Genomic DNA, 17,639 nt, shown 5'->3' on the forward strand with positions numbered 1-17,639 from the left:
CTTTGACCTTCTGGTTAGAAAACCATCATTTTCTCCAGTTTGGGTTAAATTCATAACTCGTATCTTAAATCAATGAGTTTGTGACACTGATCTTTACCTTTGACCTTTTAACCACCACACCACAGCCAATTTCTGTTTAAATAAAATACTTCCCTCACATTGGTCCTGAGATCAACGACCTGAAATCCAAAATGCTGCGTTCACATTTAAAAGAAGAAACGTTTACGTCCGCCTCCAATGTGTAACTCAGAGGCCCCGCCCACACGGACACGTTTCGTTTTAAAACTAAAACCACCTCCGTCCACACAAGTGTTTTATATTCTCTGAAAACATGTCACATGACCGTCCACTGGTCACGTGGTGTAAACAGGAAGTAGATGTCTCCTCTGCAGCTGGTTGCTTAGTAACAGAAACTCCTCTGAAGGAGGAGCAGTGATGGTGAAGAGTCAGAGCAGGGACGACGAGGTGGAACTGTTACTGACAGGAAGTGTTACTGACAGGAAGTGTTGGAAACAGGAACTGTTACTGACAGGAAGTGTTAGAAACAGGAAGTGTTAGCTTTGTGTTCACCGCTGGTCGTCGAGTCATGTGACGGATGAGAACCAATCAGGAAGAGAACGTGTCATCGCATAAACGTCTCAGTTTCTGTTCAGACTGAAACACAAACCCAGAGTTTTCAAACTGAAACGAGATCAGTTCACACAAGTCTCTGATTCAGAGGCTGGAAAACTCCAGGGGGCGTAACCATGGCAACAGCGATGACAGTTCAAACATCTGGCAGTGACGATGTGACCACTCACAGCTCCATCCAAACACAACCCAACTTCAACACTAACACACAACTGCTCAAGCTGAGATCCAAGATCCAATCAACTACAAATCAGAAAATGAATCAAGTTTAACCAAATTAAATATAGAACACACACAATGTAACTTCTGACCCAGAAAGTAACTTCTGTAATGTAACTTACCTGTTTCATGACAGGTATGAAAGGACATGAATAAAAACCAGTAGGGATGATGAGCTCAATCATGATTTCATACTTTGCAGCTGTAAATTTAAGATTTCCTAGTATCAATGAATTAATAATTAAAAAATATATATTTTAAGTCTAAAATCACTAAAACATTTTAAAACAAACTTTACACGTCCCAATTACCCAGAGGTTGTGATAAAGGAAAACGATTCTCCAGCTTCTCAGATGTAAATAATAGTCACTGGGTTTTCAACCAGCTGAATATTCACTGTTGGACAAAACACTTTCAAATGAAACTTGAAAAACTTTGCCAGATGAATTGATGATAAATTGAATGATCAGCTGCAGTCAAAGTTCCCCCCCTCGTCTTTAACACTGCTGACGTAAATTAGGTTAAACTGTCATTAGAATATACGTGATTGTATCGTTATACCTTCTAGGTTCATGTGTAGAAATCTGTAAACGTTTCTTAATGTTGAAATGAGGTTCTGGGGACTTGACTGTGAGGAGGTCTGCAGACCGACTCGCCTCCAGCGCCAGGAACTGTCACTCTGACGTCTTTTCATCACAGACTTTCCTGTTCACCGGTTTTCCTGTTCCTCCTGTTCTTCCTCTCTCCTCCTCCTCCTCCTCGTCCCGCTCATTGTCCCCTCCTCCCCTGCTGAACCGCCGCCGGCTGAGTTTCTCCGGGTCGTGAGACGCCATGTCGCTGAAGTCTCGGAAGATGTCCCGAAACGTCTGGTCGTCCCCTGAGAAAATGACGTCCCATTTAAAATCGTGCGCCGGTGTTTACAGACGATTGTCACGAGCGACGGGTTAGAGGGGAAGTAAAAGTCGACTCACCAACGGATCCAAAGACTCCGTCTGAGTCTCTCATCTCTTCATTCATCCTGGCCATCCGCAGCCTGAAACCACGACAACACTTTACTCATGTCAGGATTAATACGATCTTAAACGTCTTCACACTCCGGTGACTTACAGCGTGACAATGTCAGCGTGGGCTGTCTCCACGGCGATGGCCAATGGGTCCTGTCCTCTCTCGTCCACAGCGTACTGATTGGCTCCTCTCTTCAACAGCAGACACACCTGCCTACAACAGCCAATGAAGATCAGCCCCCTCTGATCTTATTTAAACAGCGTGTACAGTGTGTGTGTGTGTGTGTGTGTGTGTGTGTGTGTGTGTGTGTGTGTGTGTGTGTGTGTGTGTGTGTGTGTGTGTGTGTGTGTGTTATTACCCAGTGTGTCCAGCGGTGGCAGCAGCGTGTAGTGCTCCCTGTCCTCTCAGGTCTCGGTAGTTGACGTTAGCTCCGTTCTGCAGCAGGAACTCACAGGCCAACAGTGACCCCTGCAGGCAGTAGAGAGAAACATTAAAATAAGGATTATCTGAACAATTTGAAATCACATGGGGAAAGGTATTACAACCGCTGAGAATAGAAACGTGGCTTTTATTTTTAAACCTGGTTAAAAGTGATCAGTGGTTATTAAATAGATCTGTGATGCCTCTCACCCCGACAGCAGCTCCAATCAGCCCCGTACGTCCCTCCTCCTCTGCGATGCTGCCGTTGACCTCCGCCCCCTCAGCCAGCGCCACTGCCATAGCAACCAGGTCTCCATCCAACGCCGCCTGATACAGACGCAGCCCGGCCGCGGCCTTGTGACGCTCTGAAACAGAACGAGATTCTTCTAATATCTGATAATTAAATCATTTTTCATCATGTCAGAAAACGTAGCATGTTTTGCTTTAACCACATTAACAAAGGATGTAATGATACCGTTATCGCTTCGGCAAACGGCTCGGTCAGACTTACGATCTGGGTCTGAGCGGCTGTTCTGCACAAATCTCTTCTCCACATATTTCTCTTTGATCCACATCTCCTTCTCGGCTCTGAGGAGGAAAAACAGTTAAAGGAGAAGCTTCAGGTCAAAGTTCACTTTGTTCTCCGTCATCCTAAATCTTTTATTTAATCTTTTCTGTTTCTAAACTGATCGGCAGCCAGAAAAACTAAAATCTTATTTCACACTATCCAAAAAAGCCTGATATCAACACGACACATTACACACATTGATTACTAATTATTAAAATGACCAGAAATTCATGAATTCACTTATTTAATGTTTCAGTAACGAGATACGTGCACAGTGACGTTACCGCGGGCTGTTGGCCGAGGGTTTGACTCGTCCCTCTTCTGAACATCGAGCCTCGTAGATCTGGTTCATGACATCGTTTCCCAAAACACAAAGGAGCTGAAGAAGAAGAAGAAGAAGAAGAAGTCGCTGGGTTTGATTTGTGCATGTGTGTGTGTGTGTGTGTGTGTGTGTGTGTGTGTGTGTGTGTGTGTGTGTGTGTGTGTGTGTGTGTGTGTGTGTGTGTGTGTGTGTGTGTGTGTGTGTGTGTTACCTTCAGCTGTTCAGCCTCCCATGAGTCCAGGGTGAGGGATCGGACCTTAGACAGGTGAACACCGAGGCTCCTACAGACATGATGACATCATTTTACACAAAAACCAGAGCATATTTTGATTGCGATATATTCTAAAATAATTCAACACAAATAATATCAAAGTGTCCATAATGTTTACTCTAGATAACATAATATGAGACGATATTAGGGGAAAATAAGTTTTAACAGAAACAAGCCAGAGACTGAAAAAAGGTTTGAAAAGAGAGTTTCATCTCCGTCCACACAAACACACCTGACCACACGTCACATGACCGTACAAGTACACTGCTCGAGAGCGTGGGCGTCTGGGTCATCCTTGACAAAAGTTACTGTTCGTCCAAAATAAAACACAACCCCGGAGTTTTCTAATTAAAATGAGACCGGCAGCGTTTACAAAAGCTTCCATTGTAACCATAGCAACAGAGATGCGTTTTAAAACCCGAAGGTAGCATTAGACACGCCTCCTGTTGTGGTTACCTGTGTATGCCGGAGCACTCGATGCACATGGTGACTCCCAGGTTGATGGAGGCCCAGCGAGGCTCTTCCTCGCCGCAGTCACAGCACCGCTGGTTCCCGGGGCCCCTCAGGGCCACGCCCAGGGCCGCCAGCCTCTGAGCGGGGGGGCCCGGAGGGTCACTCCCACCACACAGGACAGAGGGGGGCTCTTTAGGCTGCACACAGGAGAGGGTGACACATACATGTCCAGAATGTAAATAGATAGAACACAAATTTCACATCATTACAAGTCTGATCTTTTTTAGAAGACTCAAATCAGGATTCTCTGTTTTCAGATTATTATTCATTATTAGTACCTTATGGAAAATTATGATTTTCCTCAACAATTTCAGTCGCTAAGAAACCATGTGGGTTCTTGTCTGTGGCTCAGGTTTATGAACTATACTGCAGCCAGCCACCTGGGGGCGACATAGAGGTACTGGTCCCTGAGGGTGAACCTGCCTGTGTGAGCGGAGCGCCGGCCCTCTCTCTGTAGGCGAGGTCGATGCTGCCCTGCAGAGCGTCGAGCCACGCCTGTTTCAGCTGCTCCGAGTCGGCCTGCAGCGCACAGCACCTGGCGACAACACGACAGCTCGTTACACTTCTACTTTTCCAGAGGGAGCGAACGGGCTCCGAGCTGAGAGTCAGTCACAGAGGAGGGACCACACAACAGGTTGTTGGTTTGAATCAATTAGACGTCTTCAATCTGAACCAGGGTTTCACTGATGATAAGAACAGAATAAGACATCGGGCTCATAGTTGACCGCCGTGTTCCGTGTGAGCGTCTTACTTCTGGACGGAGAGCAGCTCGAAGCAGAAACGTCGATCCATGTGTTCCAAGGATTTGATGGCGCAGAGTCTGAGATCCTCAAACAGAACCACGGCGTCGTCCTGCAGGAGAACACGGAACAATAAACTTTAAGTCTCCAGCTGTTTCTACTCGGACTCAGTTTGTATCTATCATCATAAAGAAGATCCAGCTGCTCCACATGTTGATACACCATGTGTCTTTATATGGTTTTATGTCTCCATGCACTTTAATATTTATGATTCAATGATGTTTTACTGCAGTGACTGTTCAGTCTCACCTTGTGCGACTTTCTGTAAATTAGTTGATTGTCTCTGATGGAAAACCAGCATCTGAAACCAGTGTAAATGTTAAAGATAAAGATGATTTAGTTCTAATAATATGAATATTGATATGATGAATCCAGTCTGTACCTCTTCCAGGTTTTGGATTTCCTCCTGGACCGCTTGAACAGATACCCCTGGATGATGTCATCACTGCCAGGACACGGGCTGACCATCGGCTCGCCAGAGGCATCCTGAACACACACACACACACACACACACACACACACACACACACACACACACACACACACACACACACACACACACACACACACACACACACACAGTAGTGAATGACTGATCCTAGACGAGCCAGAGGTGATGAGGGGGAATCCTTCAGAGGCTGCATTCGAGGGCCACACCTTCGTACATCCAACAGTCCACAAAGGCCAATAATAATAATTATGATCAGATTGAGATATTCTGGTCTACAGAGGATTTCATATTTCGTGTCACCAGCTCGTCCCGCTCTCACCGTTGCATCATCAGCTGCTTTGAGCGGCTGCACTTACTGCAGCTCAGCCAGCTCGTTGGCATCGCCACTGAAACACAACCAACCCTGGGACAGGTTGGTCAGAGAAGGATCCTGCCGTTGGACCCTTTGTTGCTCAGGTATAGAAGGACACATTTGAAGGAGCCTCTGAAGGACGCGGCCCCTGAATAGAGACACAGCTGATGAACGGAGGAGAAGTTCTTACTCTCTGCTGCACCAGCAGGTGTTTGTTCTCCAGGTCTTTTCTTTTAACCGCACACTCTGTGGACAGCTGGGACAACTGAGGGACAGACAGGAGGACAAACACACGTCAGATTCATTGATTCATGTTTAACTTTGTGTCGACAGTGATTTAGGGGAGGTAGATGAAAGAGGGAGGGGTCAGAGGTCAGGACCTGTGCTGCCATGGTCTTCATGGTGGGATCCAGGTCTCTGATTAGGTCGAAGCCTTGGTGGAAGAAAGTGAACTGAGCCTGAATGAAGGAGAAGACCTGGCAACACACACACACAGACACACAAACACACACACACTAGTTATGATCAACGTAACAGTGCAGTTCCTTTGGTCGCCTGTTGGTGGCGTCGTATCCTCTTTGCTTCAGTGTTGTGTTTGTCTGAAGAGTCAAAAGTTACTTTTCATCCAGTTTGAAGTCAAATTTTTACACTTTTTACATCTTGGTGGTTTTTTACTCTATATTTGAAGCAGATGAAGGATTTTAGTCGTCGGACGTCTGGATCTGAAGTTTTCAGAGAAACAAGCGGAGCAAACCTTAGCTGCAGCTCGACTCTCAGCCAATCAGAGACGAGTCAGAGAAACACTGAGTTTTAACAGGAAGCTGCTTTATTCCCTGTTTTTACTGGAGTGAATCAGCTGTTTGTTTTAGAGGAGGAGACGTCTGAGGAGGATTCAGATAAAAACCTGCTGAGCCATCGACACTGAGGGAAGAAGACTACATCTCCCATGATCCCTCACTGCTGCACCACATCAAACATCTGTTCTTATATTATGATTGAGAGACTCTTGATATTATTCATGATACCTATTATATTTCTCCACTTTAATCTGTTGTTTTAATCAAATGTTGAAATATTCCTAAAGCAATGGCCAGTTCTGATGCAGTTAGTAAAATGAAACTCACAGAGTTTAAGATGTCCGCCCTCTGCTGAGTTTTGAAAGTGTTGAGCTGAAAATAAAACCAGCGTCCAGCATTAGATTTAAAAAAATAAAATGTCGAACACATTTTCAGTCGTAGGTCATGACGCCATATCTCCGTGTCGTACCTGCAGACAGTAGTCCAGGGCGAAGTGTTGGTAGCATTTCCGCGTGGCGAGCAGCAGGTGACTGGCCCGCTCTGCGTCGCCGGCTTTGTGACGAGACACCTGAGCGTTTTTTACCGCCGCTGTCTCCAGATCCTCACTGATCCGAACAAACTCCCGCCTGGTGTCTGCCAGCTGGGGGAGGAACCTCAAAACACAAACACCGGCTTCGTCACCATCATCATCCTCAGGATAATTAGTCCTCTTGTTATAAATCAGCTGAATATAAATTAATGTACTGTTTATTGTTAGGGTGCGATAATGAACAACAGGAAGTGCTGATGTGCGACAATAACACAAGATGTAATTCACTGTTAATTGATAACATTTCTAATTTAAGTCACTGATCTTAATTAAAAGACTATAGACAAACAAAAGTATGCTAAAATGTGTGTGTGTGTGTGTGTGTGTGTGTGTGTGTGTGTGTGTGTGTGTGTGTGTTGGACCTACTGTGTGCAGAGGTTGGTCAGCTGTTGACTGATGGCTCTTTGAGTCTGATCAAACAACATCTGAGGATGACAGACAGATTAACTGTGACCTTTACTAATTCCACAACACCAGTTACTGCAGCTGCTCAGAAATCAGATTACTGTGGCAGCTGAACAGTTGAACGAGAAAATCACACAACTTGAATATAATAAGAATCTACAGAAACAATAGAAACACAAAGATGAACATATTGAAAATTGTGAAAATTATGATAATTACTTTTTAAAATACCCGGTGTGTGCGTGCGTGCGTGCGTGCGTGCGTGTGCGTGTGTGTATGTGTGCGTGTGCGTGTGTGTGTGTGTGTGTGTGTGTGTGTGTGTACTCACAGTGTGGAAGCTGACCATCTCCTGCAGACCCTGGTTGAACTGGTTCAGGCAGTTCTGGAGGAGGAAGGAAACAGGAAGTGGGTGAGAAACATTTCACAGGAAAACGTGGAAACAAGAAGCAGAGACTCCGCCCCCTCTGATCTCAACTGTGTGTTGTTAGCATTAGCATTAGCATCATGTAGGTCCATACTGTGATGACGTTTTCCTTCCTCTGGCAAATGGAGAGCTCAGCCAGGCTGCTCAGGAGCAGCTGGTTGGCTGAACTGTACGCTTGCCCCGCCTCCACCATCCTGCCGCACAGCTTCATCACCTGATTGGTTAGAGACACAGATTATTGACCAATCAACAGCCAGTTGACAGGTGAGCAGCAGGTTTCCTATGTAGTCAAAACGGAATCAGGAAAATGTGTCGGAGCATCTATATGTAGCATTATTATTAGCATTAGTTGTAATAATAACAGTATTAATAGCATTTGTATTATTGGCAGTAGTTGTTACAATAGCAGTATTAGTAGTATTTGTATTATTAGCAGTTGCAGCATTTGTGGCATAAGTATTTGCATCAGCAGTAGCAGTAGTAGTATTATAAACAGTAATGTAGGAGTATTACTAGTAATAAAAGCTGTAGTTGTATTAGCAGTATTATTAGTAGTAGTCGTATTATTAGTTGTGTAAGTATCATCAATAGTATTAGTATAACTATTAGTAGTTGTGGTCTTAGTATTACGTTGTAGTAATCGAAGTATTAGTATTATTAGCAGTAACTGTACCTTGTCCAGGTTTGTCTCCAACAGAGAAACTTCCTTCTCAAACTGATCCAGGTTCAGTCTGAAAAATCAGTAAAGGTTAATGCAGAGTTACAACATGAAACAGGATGTGTGTGTGTGTGTGTGTGTGTGTGTGTGTGTGTGTTCACCTGAACTCAGGTGAGTCGATGACACACTCCTCAAAGTCCAGCAGTGAGTCCATGTTGTCTGACTGTTGTTGTCACTAAGTCCAGGTGTTGATAAAGTTTAACAAAGCCTCATTCTGACAGTTAGCCTGTTAGCCTGTTAGCCTGTTAGCTCCGCAGCAGCGGTGGGCCTGCTCTCTTTGTGTGCACGCGCTCCTGCGTGCCACGCATGGCGGTGCGGGTTGCAGTGACGCGTGAATAAACTGCAGTGTGAGCTTTAGTGTAACAGCTGTACGAGCATCCTGCTGTTGATGTGGTTGCTAACCGACCCCTAAGTTCCGGTTCCGCCAAAGATCCGGGTTGGAATCATCCAAACAGTAGAGGTGCAGCGACAGCGGCGGCGCGGGGTGGTACTACATCAATATTTACTGAGTTTATTCACCCAATTCATTCAATCTGACTTTATTTATAATCTTTACTTATACAACTCCTCCATTTCATTGACATTTCTCCCTTAATCTCTATCAGACATTTTCTTATGTATAAATACTTTATATAACATATACATACATAACATTGACACACCTTTCCATCATGCTAAAATCTGTTTCTTCTTCTCAGTGTTGGTTGGGATCCCTCACATGATGTTCCCGTTAATAGAGTTTCTCTGGTAGTTCCCTCATGTGAGGGTTAAGAACAGAGGATGTTGCTCCTTGTTAACATCTACGAGACAAACTGGGATTTGTGAATATGGGCGATACAAATAACATTTGATTGATTTTATTGTTGTCTTTTCTATTATCGATTGCTTTAGTTTGCATTATTCTCTGAATCTCAATGTCTTCAACTCTTTTTTAACACATTTTTAACATTCTATGTCAATCACCTGAAAAGCACTCTGTTATTTTCAGCTGAACTTTAGAAGTTGTTCTGTTGAGTAACATCAGGACGACAATTAAATCACTTCAACATCACCACTAAAGAAAAGGTTTTATTGGAAAATGGAGTCAGATCAGCTGCTGTGTGTGTGTGTGTGTGTGTGTGTGTGTGTGTGTGTGTGTGTGTGTGTGTGTGTGTGTGTGTGTGTGTGTGTGTGTGTGTGTGTGTCAGGGTCCACCATGCATGTGTCAATCAAATTGTGTGTGTTGAGACGATGATGATGATGATGATTTTGCTCTGAAGCCGATAGAAACCAGGATCACGGTGACGTTGTCGGCGCAGCCTCGTCTCACCGCCTCACTGGCCAGCTGTTGACAGGCAGCTTCAAACTGCACCTCCTCCTCCGTCAGCCCCGCCCTCCGCTCTCCACTTCCCTCCTGCAGGGGGAGACATTACATTAAAATACAAAAACACATTATGGAATAATTCTGTTATAAATCAACTCTATTCCATCACTATTAAAAACACTGTACTCTCAGTTGTTATTTTAATATTTTGTATGAGTATATTGTAAATATCAGCTGAGTTGTGATCAACCACACTTCAGCTTTGAGGAGACAAACCTGCACGATGTTGAGGACGAATTTAACGGCTTCATCAGCAGAAAACACTTTGAACAAACCATCACAGGCCAGAATGATGAACCTGCAGCGAGACGACCGATGTCAGTTGTTTCCTGACACACGCTCAGTTTCAGCGTCATATAAGCTACAGCTACCTCACGTTTAACATGAGTCTCAACAAACCTCATAAAAATCTGAGAATCAAGTAAATAAATGTTGGAGGCGACTGGTTCTCCGGACATGAGCTCAGCTTCTGTTCCCTCGTCTTGATGCTTTGTTTCCACACAGTCTCCATCATTCCATTTCATAAACAGACTCCACCCCCTTGTGGGGGTTACATTCCTAACAGAAGTCTCAGCAACATCAGACAACTGAAGGAAGTAGCCTCATAGCTAATTAGTTTTCATGCTAACTTCCCAATGTGAATTCTGTCTGAAATCCACCAGAAAAGTAACATAACAAAATGTACAAACACTGTCAAACACAGGAGGGGAGGAGTCTTACACCACATCACAGAGGTTGCTATGGGAACACACTTCCTGTTCACTCACATATGGTCACAGAGTGATGTGGAAACAAGGCGTTACATTTCCACGCAGCCGGAACTGACACGTACACATTAATTAAAGACATTTAAATATATTATTATTATTATTTAAACCACAAAGAGCCGCAGAGACAGATTCTGTGGTTGTGTTCTTACCTGTCATTGGCTGTGAGCTGACACCTCCTCAGGTCGGGGGACGAAATAACTCCGCAGCGTTTGTACTGACCGTCTCCGATGGAGCGGGACACCTCGAGGACACCCAGCACTCTGCCATCCCTGCAACACACAAACACTTTAATGTTTCCACTCGGTCTTTATATCAATCCTTTCATTTTTCTTGATTGTAAATTGTAAAAGGAACATTGTAAATGTTTCTTTATCTTTTATGATATTTAGCAGAATCTCTTTGGGAATTTGAGTGTTGGTCAAATAAAACGAGACATTTGTAGACGTCAGAGAGTTTTCAGTCCAGATTTGATGTATTTTACAGTTTCATAGTTTTTATTTGGTATGGACTGTCAGTGTGAATGTGGCTTATGTACCGGACGGTGCCTCCTGCTCTCTGGATCCTCATCCTCTCCTCGTACATGGTCGGGTTGTGTTCTTTACTCAGAGCCAGGGTCACCGACCTCCTCTGTCCGTCTGCCGCCGCCTCCATCCGACACAACACCGCCTGGAGACACAAACACAGACAGACGTCACCAACACAGCCTGGTGTCCTTCAGAGGCAGATGTACAGTCACAGTCCAACAGTCAAATATACAGTATATTAGAGTGTCTGTGGAAGGAAAGACGCCACAGCACTGAAATGTTTCACATGGACACACCAAGTATCAACCCCGCCGTGAGTCTACGTCCATTTTCAAAGAGTCTATGGGACATTTCATAGGTTTCACATGATGATTTAGAAACATTCACCCTGCTGTCTCCGAGATTGGCCACATACACCATATCATCCACCACCAGCACACATGTGGCTGTGGAGCCGTCCTTCCACGCCGGCTTCCTGTTCACAACATGGAATCACAAGAGTGAAGCAGAAAGTTTCACCGTTACATCAGAGCTTTTTATGTCTTTGGCTGTTTTAATTATTCTACATATCATCAGAAATCATCCGATATCAGGAGTGTATGTTTCTAAATGGATTCATGGACATTAACTCGTGATAGAAGTCAGAGATAATGATATAAAACAAACAGCTGCTGCTCTTTCTTCTCTCTGTGACTCAGTCTTACTGGCTGGAGGCTTTCTTTAGGAAGTCGTCGTCCGTCTGTCTGAAAGTGTCCAGGAGACATTTCTTTATCAGCTTATCCACATTTTCAGAGTCTGCTGAAAGAAACAACAGATTTCAACCAATCGGGAGAAAATGTGGCTCATTCTTCCACAGGAAAATAAATTCCTCTCCATCCCAACCACAAGGTAACGAAAAATGTGTAAACTAGCATAACGACACACAGACAGACTCAGTGAAGCTCCTCTACCTCTTAACTCACTGCTCGGGAACTTGTTGGCCAGATTGTGATGGAGATGCTCTGCAGCGAATCGAGAAGCTCGAGCCCCGGCGTGACCATCGAACACAGCAAAGTACGAAACACGAGACCTGTGGGACACGAGACACGTCAGAGAAACAACACTCAACAATCTGCACACTTCTGTAGGTCAGTTCGTATACATGAGATCCAGCTATCCTCTGTCGGCCCTCATCACCAAAAGCTCTGGAATCTCCTCGTCTTTACAAGTGGACCTCCTCTTCTTCATCCTGAGATCTTTGTGTTCTTCCAGTTTCAGGTCCGTCACGTGTTAGAAACCTCATCAACACGTCCACTCGCTCACTCTGACATTTTACTTCAACAGAAATGTCTGGACACAATTTCTGGAGTTCACGTGTGAAAAGTGTGGAAATTATTTTCTGATAAAGTTTCCTCTGGTTCCTGGAACCTTCTCGTCTTTAAATGTCAAACTGTTTCACAGTTGATAGTGAGTGAGTGTTAGTTAGTTGATCTTACGATTGTCCAGGCAGAGACAGACAGCTGCTCATGTCCGGCAGCAGAACATGAGCGTCCTGCATCTCGTCCCGTTCACCACGCCTCGCCGCCACATAGCCTTTCAGTACAGGGAGGCCTGCACGATGACGACACACACACACACACACACACACACAGTAAGTCCTCTCCTCTACGTGTCATGTTTCCGTCCACTCAGAGCTGTGATCAAATAAAAGAAGCAAACAAACATTGTGGTGGAACAGCTGAAAACCTTCTTTACAAACTTTCTTGATCTCCCCTTGTTCCTCTTTTTTATCAGCTTCACTCTCAGCATCTTCTCGTTTTCGTTTTGCTCTTCTCTCCTCCTCCTCCTCCTCCTCTTTCTCATCCTCTTCTTCCTCGGTGCCGGCCCGTGGTCGTGCTGCAGTAACTGGACCTGAGGAAGATTCAGAACAAGTGGGTCAGAAGCAGCGATGTGAAGTAGAAAATACTGGAGTTAAAGTCATTTGAAAACTGCCCTGAAATCCAGTAACTGAGTAAATGTATTTAGTTACTTCATCAGATAAGATGTGAATTAATAATAACAATACCAAAATAATCCTAATTCTGAATATGATATGAATATGATATGAATATGATTGCAGGAACATGCAGCACCACAGTCTTCCAGAGGAAATAAGCAGCAGCTGGATCATTGGCCGGCTCTGTGGGGAGCTCGGGGCCGGGGTTGGGTCACTCACCTCCGGGCTGTGTGGGCTCTGGCAGGTCGTCGAACAGGTCCATGCTATTAGCTCGGGAGCTAACAGGCTAACTACCGGCACCGGTCCCCGGTTGTCCTCGGTGTCCGTGTGCCAGCTCTCCCAGCCGGGTGACTGGGTGAACCAGGGGAATGTTCCCAAAGCGGGTTAAACCGCACTAACTCCACGTTAGTAAAACAATGAAATGAATTAAACTAGTTCACCGTCTCACACGTTAGCGACAACAGCGTCAGGTCATCTTCCACACACCTACTTCCGGTTACTGCTTTCAAAACAAAAGCCTCGGCTACATGAAAGTAACTTAATGAAGTTGTAACTTTGAGAAAGTTTTATTTGAGAGAGAGTTGAGTGTAAAGTTACAGAAGCTGCAGGACTGGACCATGGAGATAAAGTCTTCATCTTTCCATCATTCATCATTCATCCTTCATCCTTCATCCTTCATCCTTCATCCTTCATCCTTGATCCTTCATCCTTGATCCTTGATCCTTCATCCTTCATCCTTCATCCTTCATCCTTGATCCTTCAGTTTCATCATCATATCCTTCATCCTTCCATCTCTACATCCTTCATCATTCATCTTCATCCTTCATCCTACATCCTTCATCCTTCATCATTCTCTTTCATCCTTCATCCTTCATCTTTCCATCCTTCATCCTTCATCCTTCATCTTCATCATCATCTTCATCCTTCATCCTTCATCCTTCATCTTCCATCCTTCATCCTTCATCCTTCATCCTTCATCCTTCATTTTCATCATCATCATCCTCATCCTTCATCTATCCTCATCTCTCTCTATTCCATCCTTCATCATCCTCTCTCATTTCATCATATTCATCCTTCATCTTCATCCTTCATCTTTCCATCCTTCATCCTTCATCCTTCATCCTTCATCCTTCATCTTTCCATCCTTCATCCTTCATCCTCTTCATCCTTCATCTTTCATCCTTCATCCTTCATCCTTCCATCCTTCATCCTTCATCCTTCATCTTCCATCCTTCATCCTTCATCCTTCATCCTTCATCCTTCATCCTTCATCCTTCATCTTCCATCCTTCATCCTTCATCATATCCTTCATCCTATCTTCACCTTCCTTCATCTTTCCATCCTTCATCCTTCATCCTTCCATCCTTCATCCTTCATCCTTCATCCTTCATCTTTCCATCCTTCATCCTTCATCCTTCATCCTTCATCCTTCATCCTTCATCCTTCATCCTTCATCCTTCATCTTTCCATCCTTCATCCTTCATCCTTCATCCTTCATCCTTCATCCTTCATCCTTCATCCTTCATCCTTCATCCTTCATCCTTCATCTTTCATCCTTCATCCTTCATCCTCATACTTTCCATCCCATCTTGATCCTTATCTTCATCCATCTTCATCTCATCCTGTCTCAGTTATCATCATATCTCCCTTCCATCCCCATCCTATCTTCATCTTCATCCTTCATCCTCATCTCATCCTTCATCCTATCTTCATCCATCTCATCCTCCATCCTTCCTCAACCTTCATCCTTCATCCTTCATCCTTCCATCCTTCATCCTTCATCCTTCATCCTTCCATCCTACATCCTACATCCTACATCCTCCCATCCTTCATCCTTCATCCTTAATCCTTCCATCCTACATCCTCCCATCCTTCATCCTTCCATCCTACATCCTCCCATCCTTCATCCTTAATCCTTCCATCCTACATCCTCCCATCCTTCATCCTTCATCCTTCATCCTTCATCCTTTAATCTCCATCCTTCATCCTTCCATCCTACATCCTCCCATCCTTCCTCTCCTTGCCTCCTCTCCTCGCCTCTGGTCTCTTGTTGGCTGTTCAGGTGCTGTGCTCCTATTGGCTGATGTTGGTATAAATACAGAGGCAGGACCCTGTCAGTGGTCAGTTTGATGGAAACCTGGCTCCTCCCACAGACTCTATATAAACCTGACAGTCTCACGCACCCTCACTGTGCACGCGCACACAATGCATTCTGCAGGGTTTTACTCTCACGTGTAAAAACAAACTGATTAAAGTCATTAAAAGTTTCCATCAGGACTCAGACATGTGGATCTGTCTCCTGTGGACGAGCTGGATCTTCACTCTGCTCTGCGCCGCTCAGGAGGAAACCCTGCGGCTCCGGACCGAGCTCCGGACCGAGCCCCGGACCGAGCTCCGGACCGAGCCCCGGACCGAGCCCCGGACCGAGCCCCGGACCGAGCTCCGGACCGAGCTGGTGGACGTCCACAAGCCGGCGGCGGCGAGAGGAGCCGGGGAGAAGGTCGGAGCAGGAGCCCGCAGGAGAGCCGCTCTGAGCGGGTGAGAGAAACTCTGCAGAGTGTTTTTATACTTTGAAAGGATTTCATTCTTTTATGAACGTGCATCCATGCAACCATCTAAAATCCTCGTGTTTTGATTTCCCCTTCACTTTGGGTGTACATTGAAAACAGGAGTATTTATATTCGGACGGTTTTTACTGAGGAGCTTGTTCTTGCAGTTTATGTTTGTAAATGTCCCTAAATGATCAAATATCAATTGAAAAGTGACTCATTTACATTTCAACATAATAATTCAGAAAATGTATATATGTCATATTGTCAGTGATGGACTGAAAGTTTCACTGTGAAAATTTGATCCAGCTGAAAAGTTTTGTTTAAGGTTTCATTAATTCTTGAAGACAATATGATACATTTTATTAATATGTAATATATATAATGTATCACTATATTTCTATCTTCATTCTGCCGCTAACGTGTGCTCAGCTTGTTTCTCTGGAAACTTCAGATCCAGACGACTCAAAGTAAAAAGCACCGAGAGCTAAAAAGTGTTTCTTAGAAATGAGACTTCAAACTGGATCGAAAGTCACTTTTGACTCTTCAGACAAACGCAACACTGACACAAAGAGGATATGACGCCACCAACAGGCGACCAAATGAAATGCAGCGTTACTTTTATTAAAACTACAGATTTCTGCAGGTTTGAAAATTGAATGTGAGAACAAAACTGCAGATATAACACAGGTCTGGATTATTTTAATGTTTGAATAAAGTTACAGTTTGAAACTTAAGTTCATAAAATGAAAACCAACACTTACATGTTTAAAAAAAACTGTTTATTTTAATATATATAAATATATTATAAATAAAGATGGAGGACAGGGCAGCTCCCACAACTGAAGCCAAAGCATCCCTATCGCCCCCTGGTGTCTGGCTGCAGTATCGATCACGAACCCTCCTCCTCCATGTTAGCAGACGGGACATGGACCAAACACAAAAAATCAAAGTAGACGTAAAATAGTTTTTCAAAGATGTTTCTGTCGTTTCAGGTCGTTCTCATCTCTCTGATGTTCGTTCTAGTGTTTCTGATCAGTTTGGTTTGAATCAGTTATTTGATGATATAAAAACAGGCTGAGACGTGATGATTGACAGCTGAGACTGACTCCTGATTGGACGAGCATGTTTATGGGTGGGACATCAATACCATGTCTCCAATGCCAGCGTTTGTATACCTGAGGAGTTTAGTTTACTTTCTGGAGGAAGTCTTTACTTTCAGTCTGTGGCTTGTGCACATAAAGGTTTTTCAGGAGAAGTCAACTACGAATCCCAGTTTGCATTTGGTTAAGACACAAGCTGTTGTTGATGTTGCTTAGGAAACTCAAAACGATCGACTGTGTCTGAATGAACTGTGAACTTATTTACCATATAATGTCCTCAAAAAATCCCACAATGCAATGCATCACATTTTATAGTGGAGAGACTAACTGAGCTTCTCTGCAGCGCTGACACGTCCTTAGAGTCCGAAACCTCAGTTTAGTTTCTGTTCTGGTGTTTGTTCGACTTATGAACCTCAATCACAGCAGGACGACTTGATCCTGTTGTGTCTGAGCGTCCGGCCCTGAGCGAGACGTCAGGGAAACATGGCCGCCGCGTGAAAGCGTTGCGTGAGCGCTGGAGGGCGTGACTGTGAGTTCAGACAGAGTCTCAGTCTGCAGCTGAAACCACTTTTTACTTCAGGCTCGGTTTGGACTGGTTGTCACTGTTCATCAACGCGGCCGACATGTTTAACCACGTTCAGCTGAACACGATCTGATTGGTGGGACGTCTCCGTCTGTTCTCTACCCGCAGACTGAGCCATGAAACATCCAACCAATCAGCATCTGGCAGGTGTGTTAGACTGCAGACACCTCAGGAATGTGTGAAATTCTGTGTGTGTGTGTGTGTGTGTGTGTGTGTGTGTGTGTGTGTGTGTGTGTGTGTGTGTGTGTGTGTGTGTGTGTGTGTGTGTGTGTGTGTGTGTGTGTGTGT

At 44.5% G+C, this 17,639-nt stretch overlaps 2 protein-coding genes across 7 annotated transcripts; both read right to left on the reverse strand.

Moving 5' to 3' along the window:
• Positions 1-637: 637 nt before the first annotated feature.
• zgc:162872 (BAR_ACAPs and ArfGap_ACAP domain-containing protein) lies at positions 638-8,908 on the reverse strand. The gene is made up of 22 exons (XM_035155040.2): positions 8,586-8,908; positions 8,440-8,497; positions 7,861-7,980; positions 7,671-7,724; positions 7,304-7,362; positions 6,818-7,001; positions 6,676-6,720; positions 5,932-6,027; positions 5,742-5,816; positions 5,131-5,234; positions 4,998-5,049; positions 4,700-4,800; positions 4,372-4,483; positions 3,892-4,085; positions 3,376-3,445; positions 3,127-3,221; positions 2,786-2,862; positions 2,485-2,639; positions 2,213-2,322; positions 1,957-2,067; positions 1,821-1,882; positions 638-1,726 (listed from the first exon to the last, which is right to left on the reverse strand). Exons 1-22 carry the CDS (start codon positions 8,636-8,638, stop codon positions 1,524-1,526), a joined length of 2,190 nt encoding a protein of 729 aa, XP_035010931.2. The 5' UTR covers positions 8,639-8,908; the 3' UTR covers positions 638-1,523.
• A 675-nt stretch (positions 8,909-9,583) lies between these two features.
• Positions 9,584-13,607, reverse strand: LOC118106470 (integrin-linked kinase-associated serine/threonine phosphatase). 6 transcript variants are annotated; one of them, XM_047339601.1, is made up of 10 exons: positions 13,336-13,607; positions 12,884-13,031; positions 12,617-12,731; positions 12,092-12,210; positions 11,846-11,939; positions 11,529-11,616; positions 11,153-11,283; positions 10,767-10,886; positions 10,064-10,145; positions 9,584-9,877 (listed from the first exon to the last, which is right to left on the reverse strand). In XM_047339601.1, exons 2-10 carry the CDS (start codon positions 12,981-12,983, stop codon positions 9,689-9,691), a joined length of 1,038 nt encoding a protein of 345 aa, XP_047195557.1. In that variant the 5' UTR covers positions 12,984-13,031; positions 13,336-13,607; the 3' UTR covers positions 9,584-9,688. The 6 variants fall into 6 exon arrangements, with proteins under 6 accessions (XP_047195557.1, XP_047195556.1, XP_035010932.2 ...); XM_047339600.1 differs by having other exon boundaries at positions 11,846-11,936; positions 12,104-12,210; positions 12,867-13,031; XM_035155041.2 differs by having other exon boundaries at positions 12,104-12,210; positions 12,867-13,031.
• Positions 13,608-17,639: the final 4,032 nt, after the last annotated feature.

The sequence above is a fragment of the Hippoglossus stenolepis genome, chromosome 4 (genome assembly GCF_022539355.2).
Source record: "Hippoglossus stenolepis isolate QCI-W04-F060 chromosome 4, HSTE1.2, whole genome shotgun sequence".
NCBI lineage: Eukaryota > Metazoa > Chordata > Actinopteri > Pleuronectiformes > Pleuronectidae > Hippoglossus > Hippoglossus stenolepis.

Excerpts from the sequence above, each read along its gene's own strand:
- zgc:162872 (XM_035155040.2), bottom strand. The coding sequence starts at position 8,638 with ATGGACTCACTGCTGGACTTTGAGGAGTGTGTCATCGACTCACCTGAG. Across the intron at positions 8,498-8,585 it reads ATCGACTCACCTGAGTTCAG|ACTGAACCTGGATCAGTTTG; the intron begins GTGAACACACAC and ends CTGATTTTTCAG. Across the intron at positions 7,725-7,860 it reads GGAAGGAAAACGTCATCACA|AACTGCCTGAACCAGTTCAA; the intron begins GTATGGACCTAC and ends TTCCTCCTCCAG.
- LOC118106470 (XM_047339597.1), bottom strand. The coding sequence starts at position 13,378 with ATGGACCTGTTCGACGACCTGCCAGAGCCCACACAGCCCGGAG. Across the intron at positions 12,211-12,616 it reads CTGTCTCTGCCTGGACAATC|GTCTCGTGTTTCGTACTTTG; the intron begins GTAAGATCAACT and ends CGTGTCCCACAG. Across the intron at positions 11,284-11,528 it reads CCAATCTCGGAGACAGCAGG|GCGGTGTTGTGTCGGATGGA; the intron begins GTGAATGTTTCT and ends TTGTGTCTCCAG.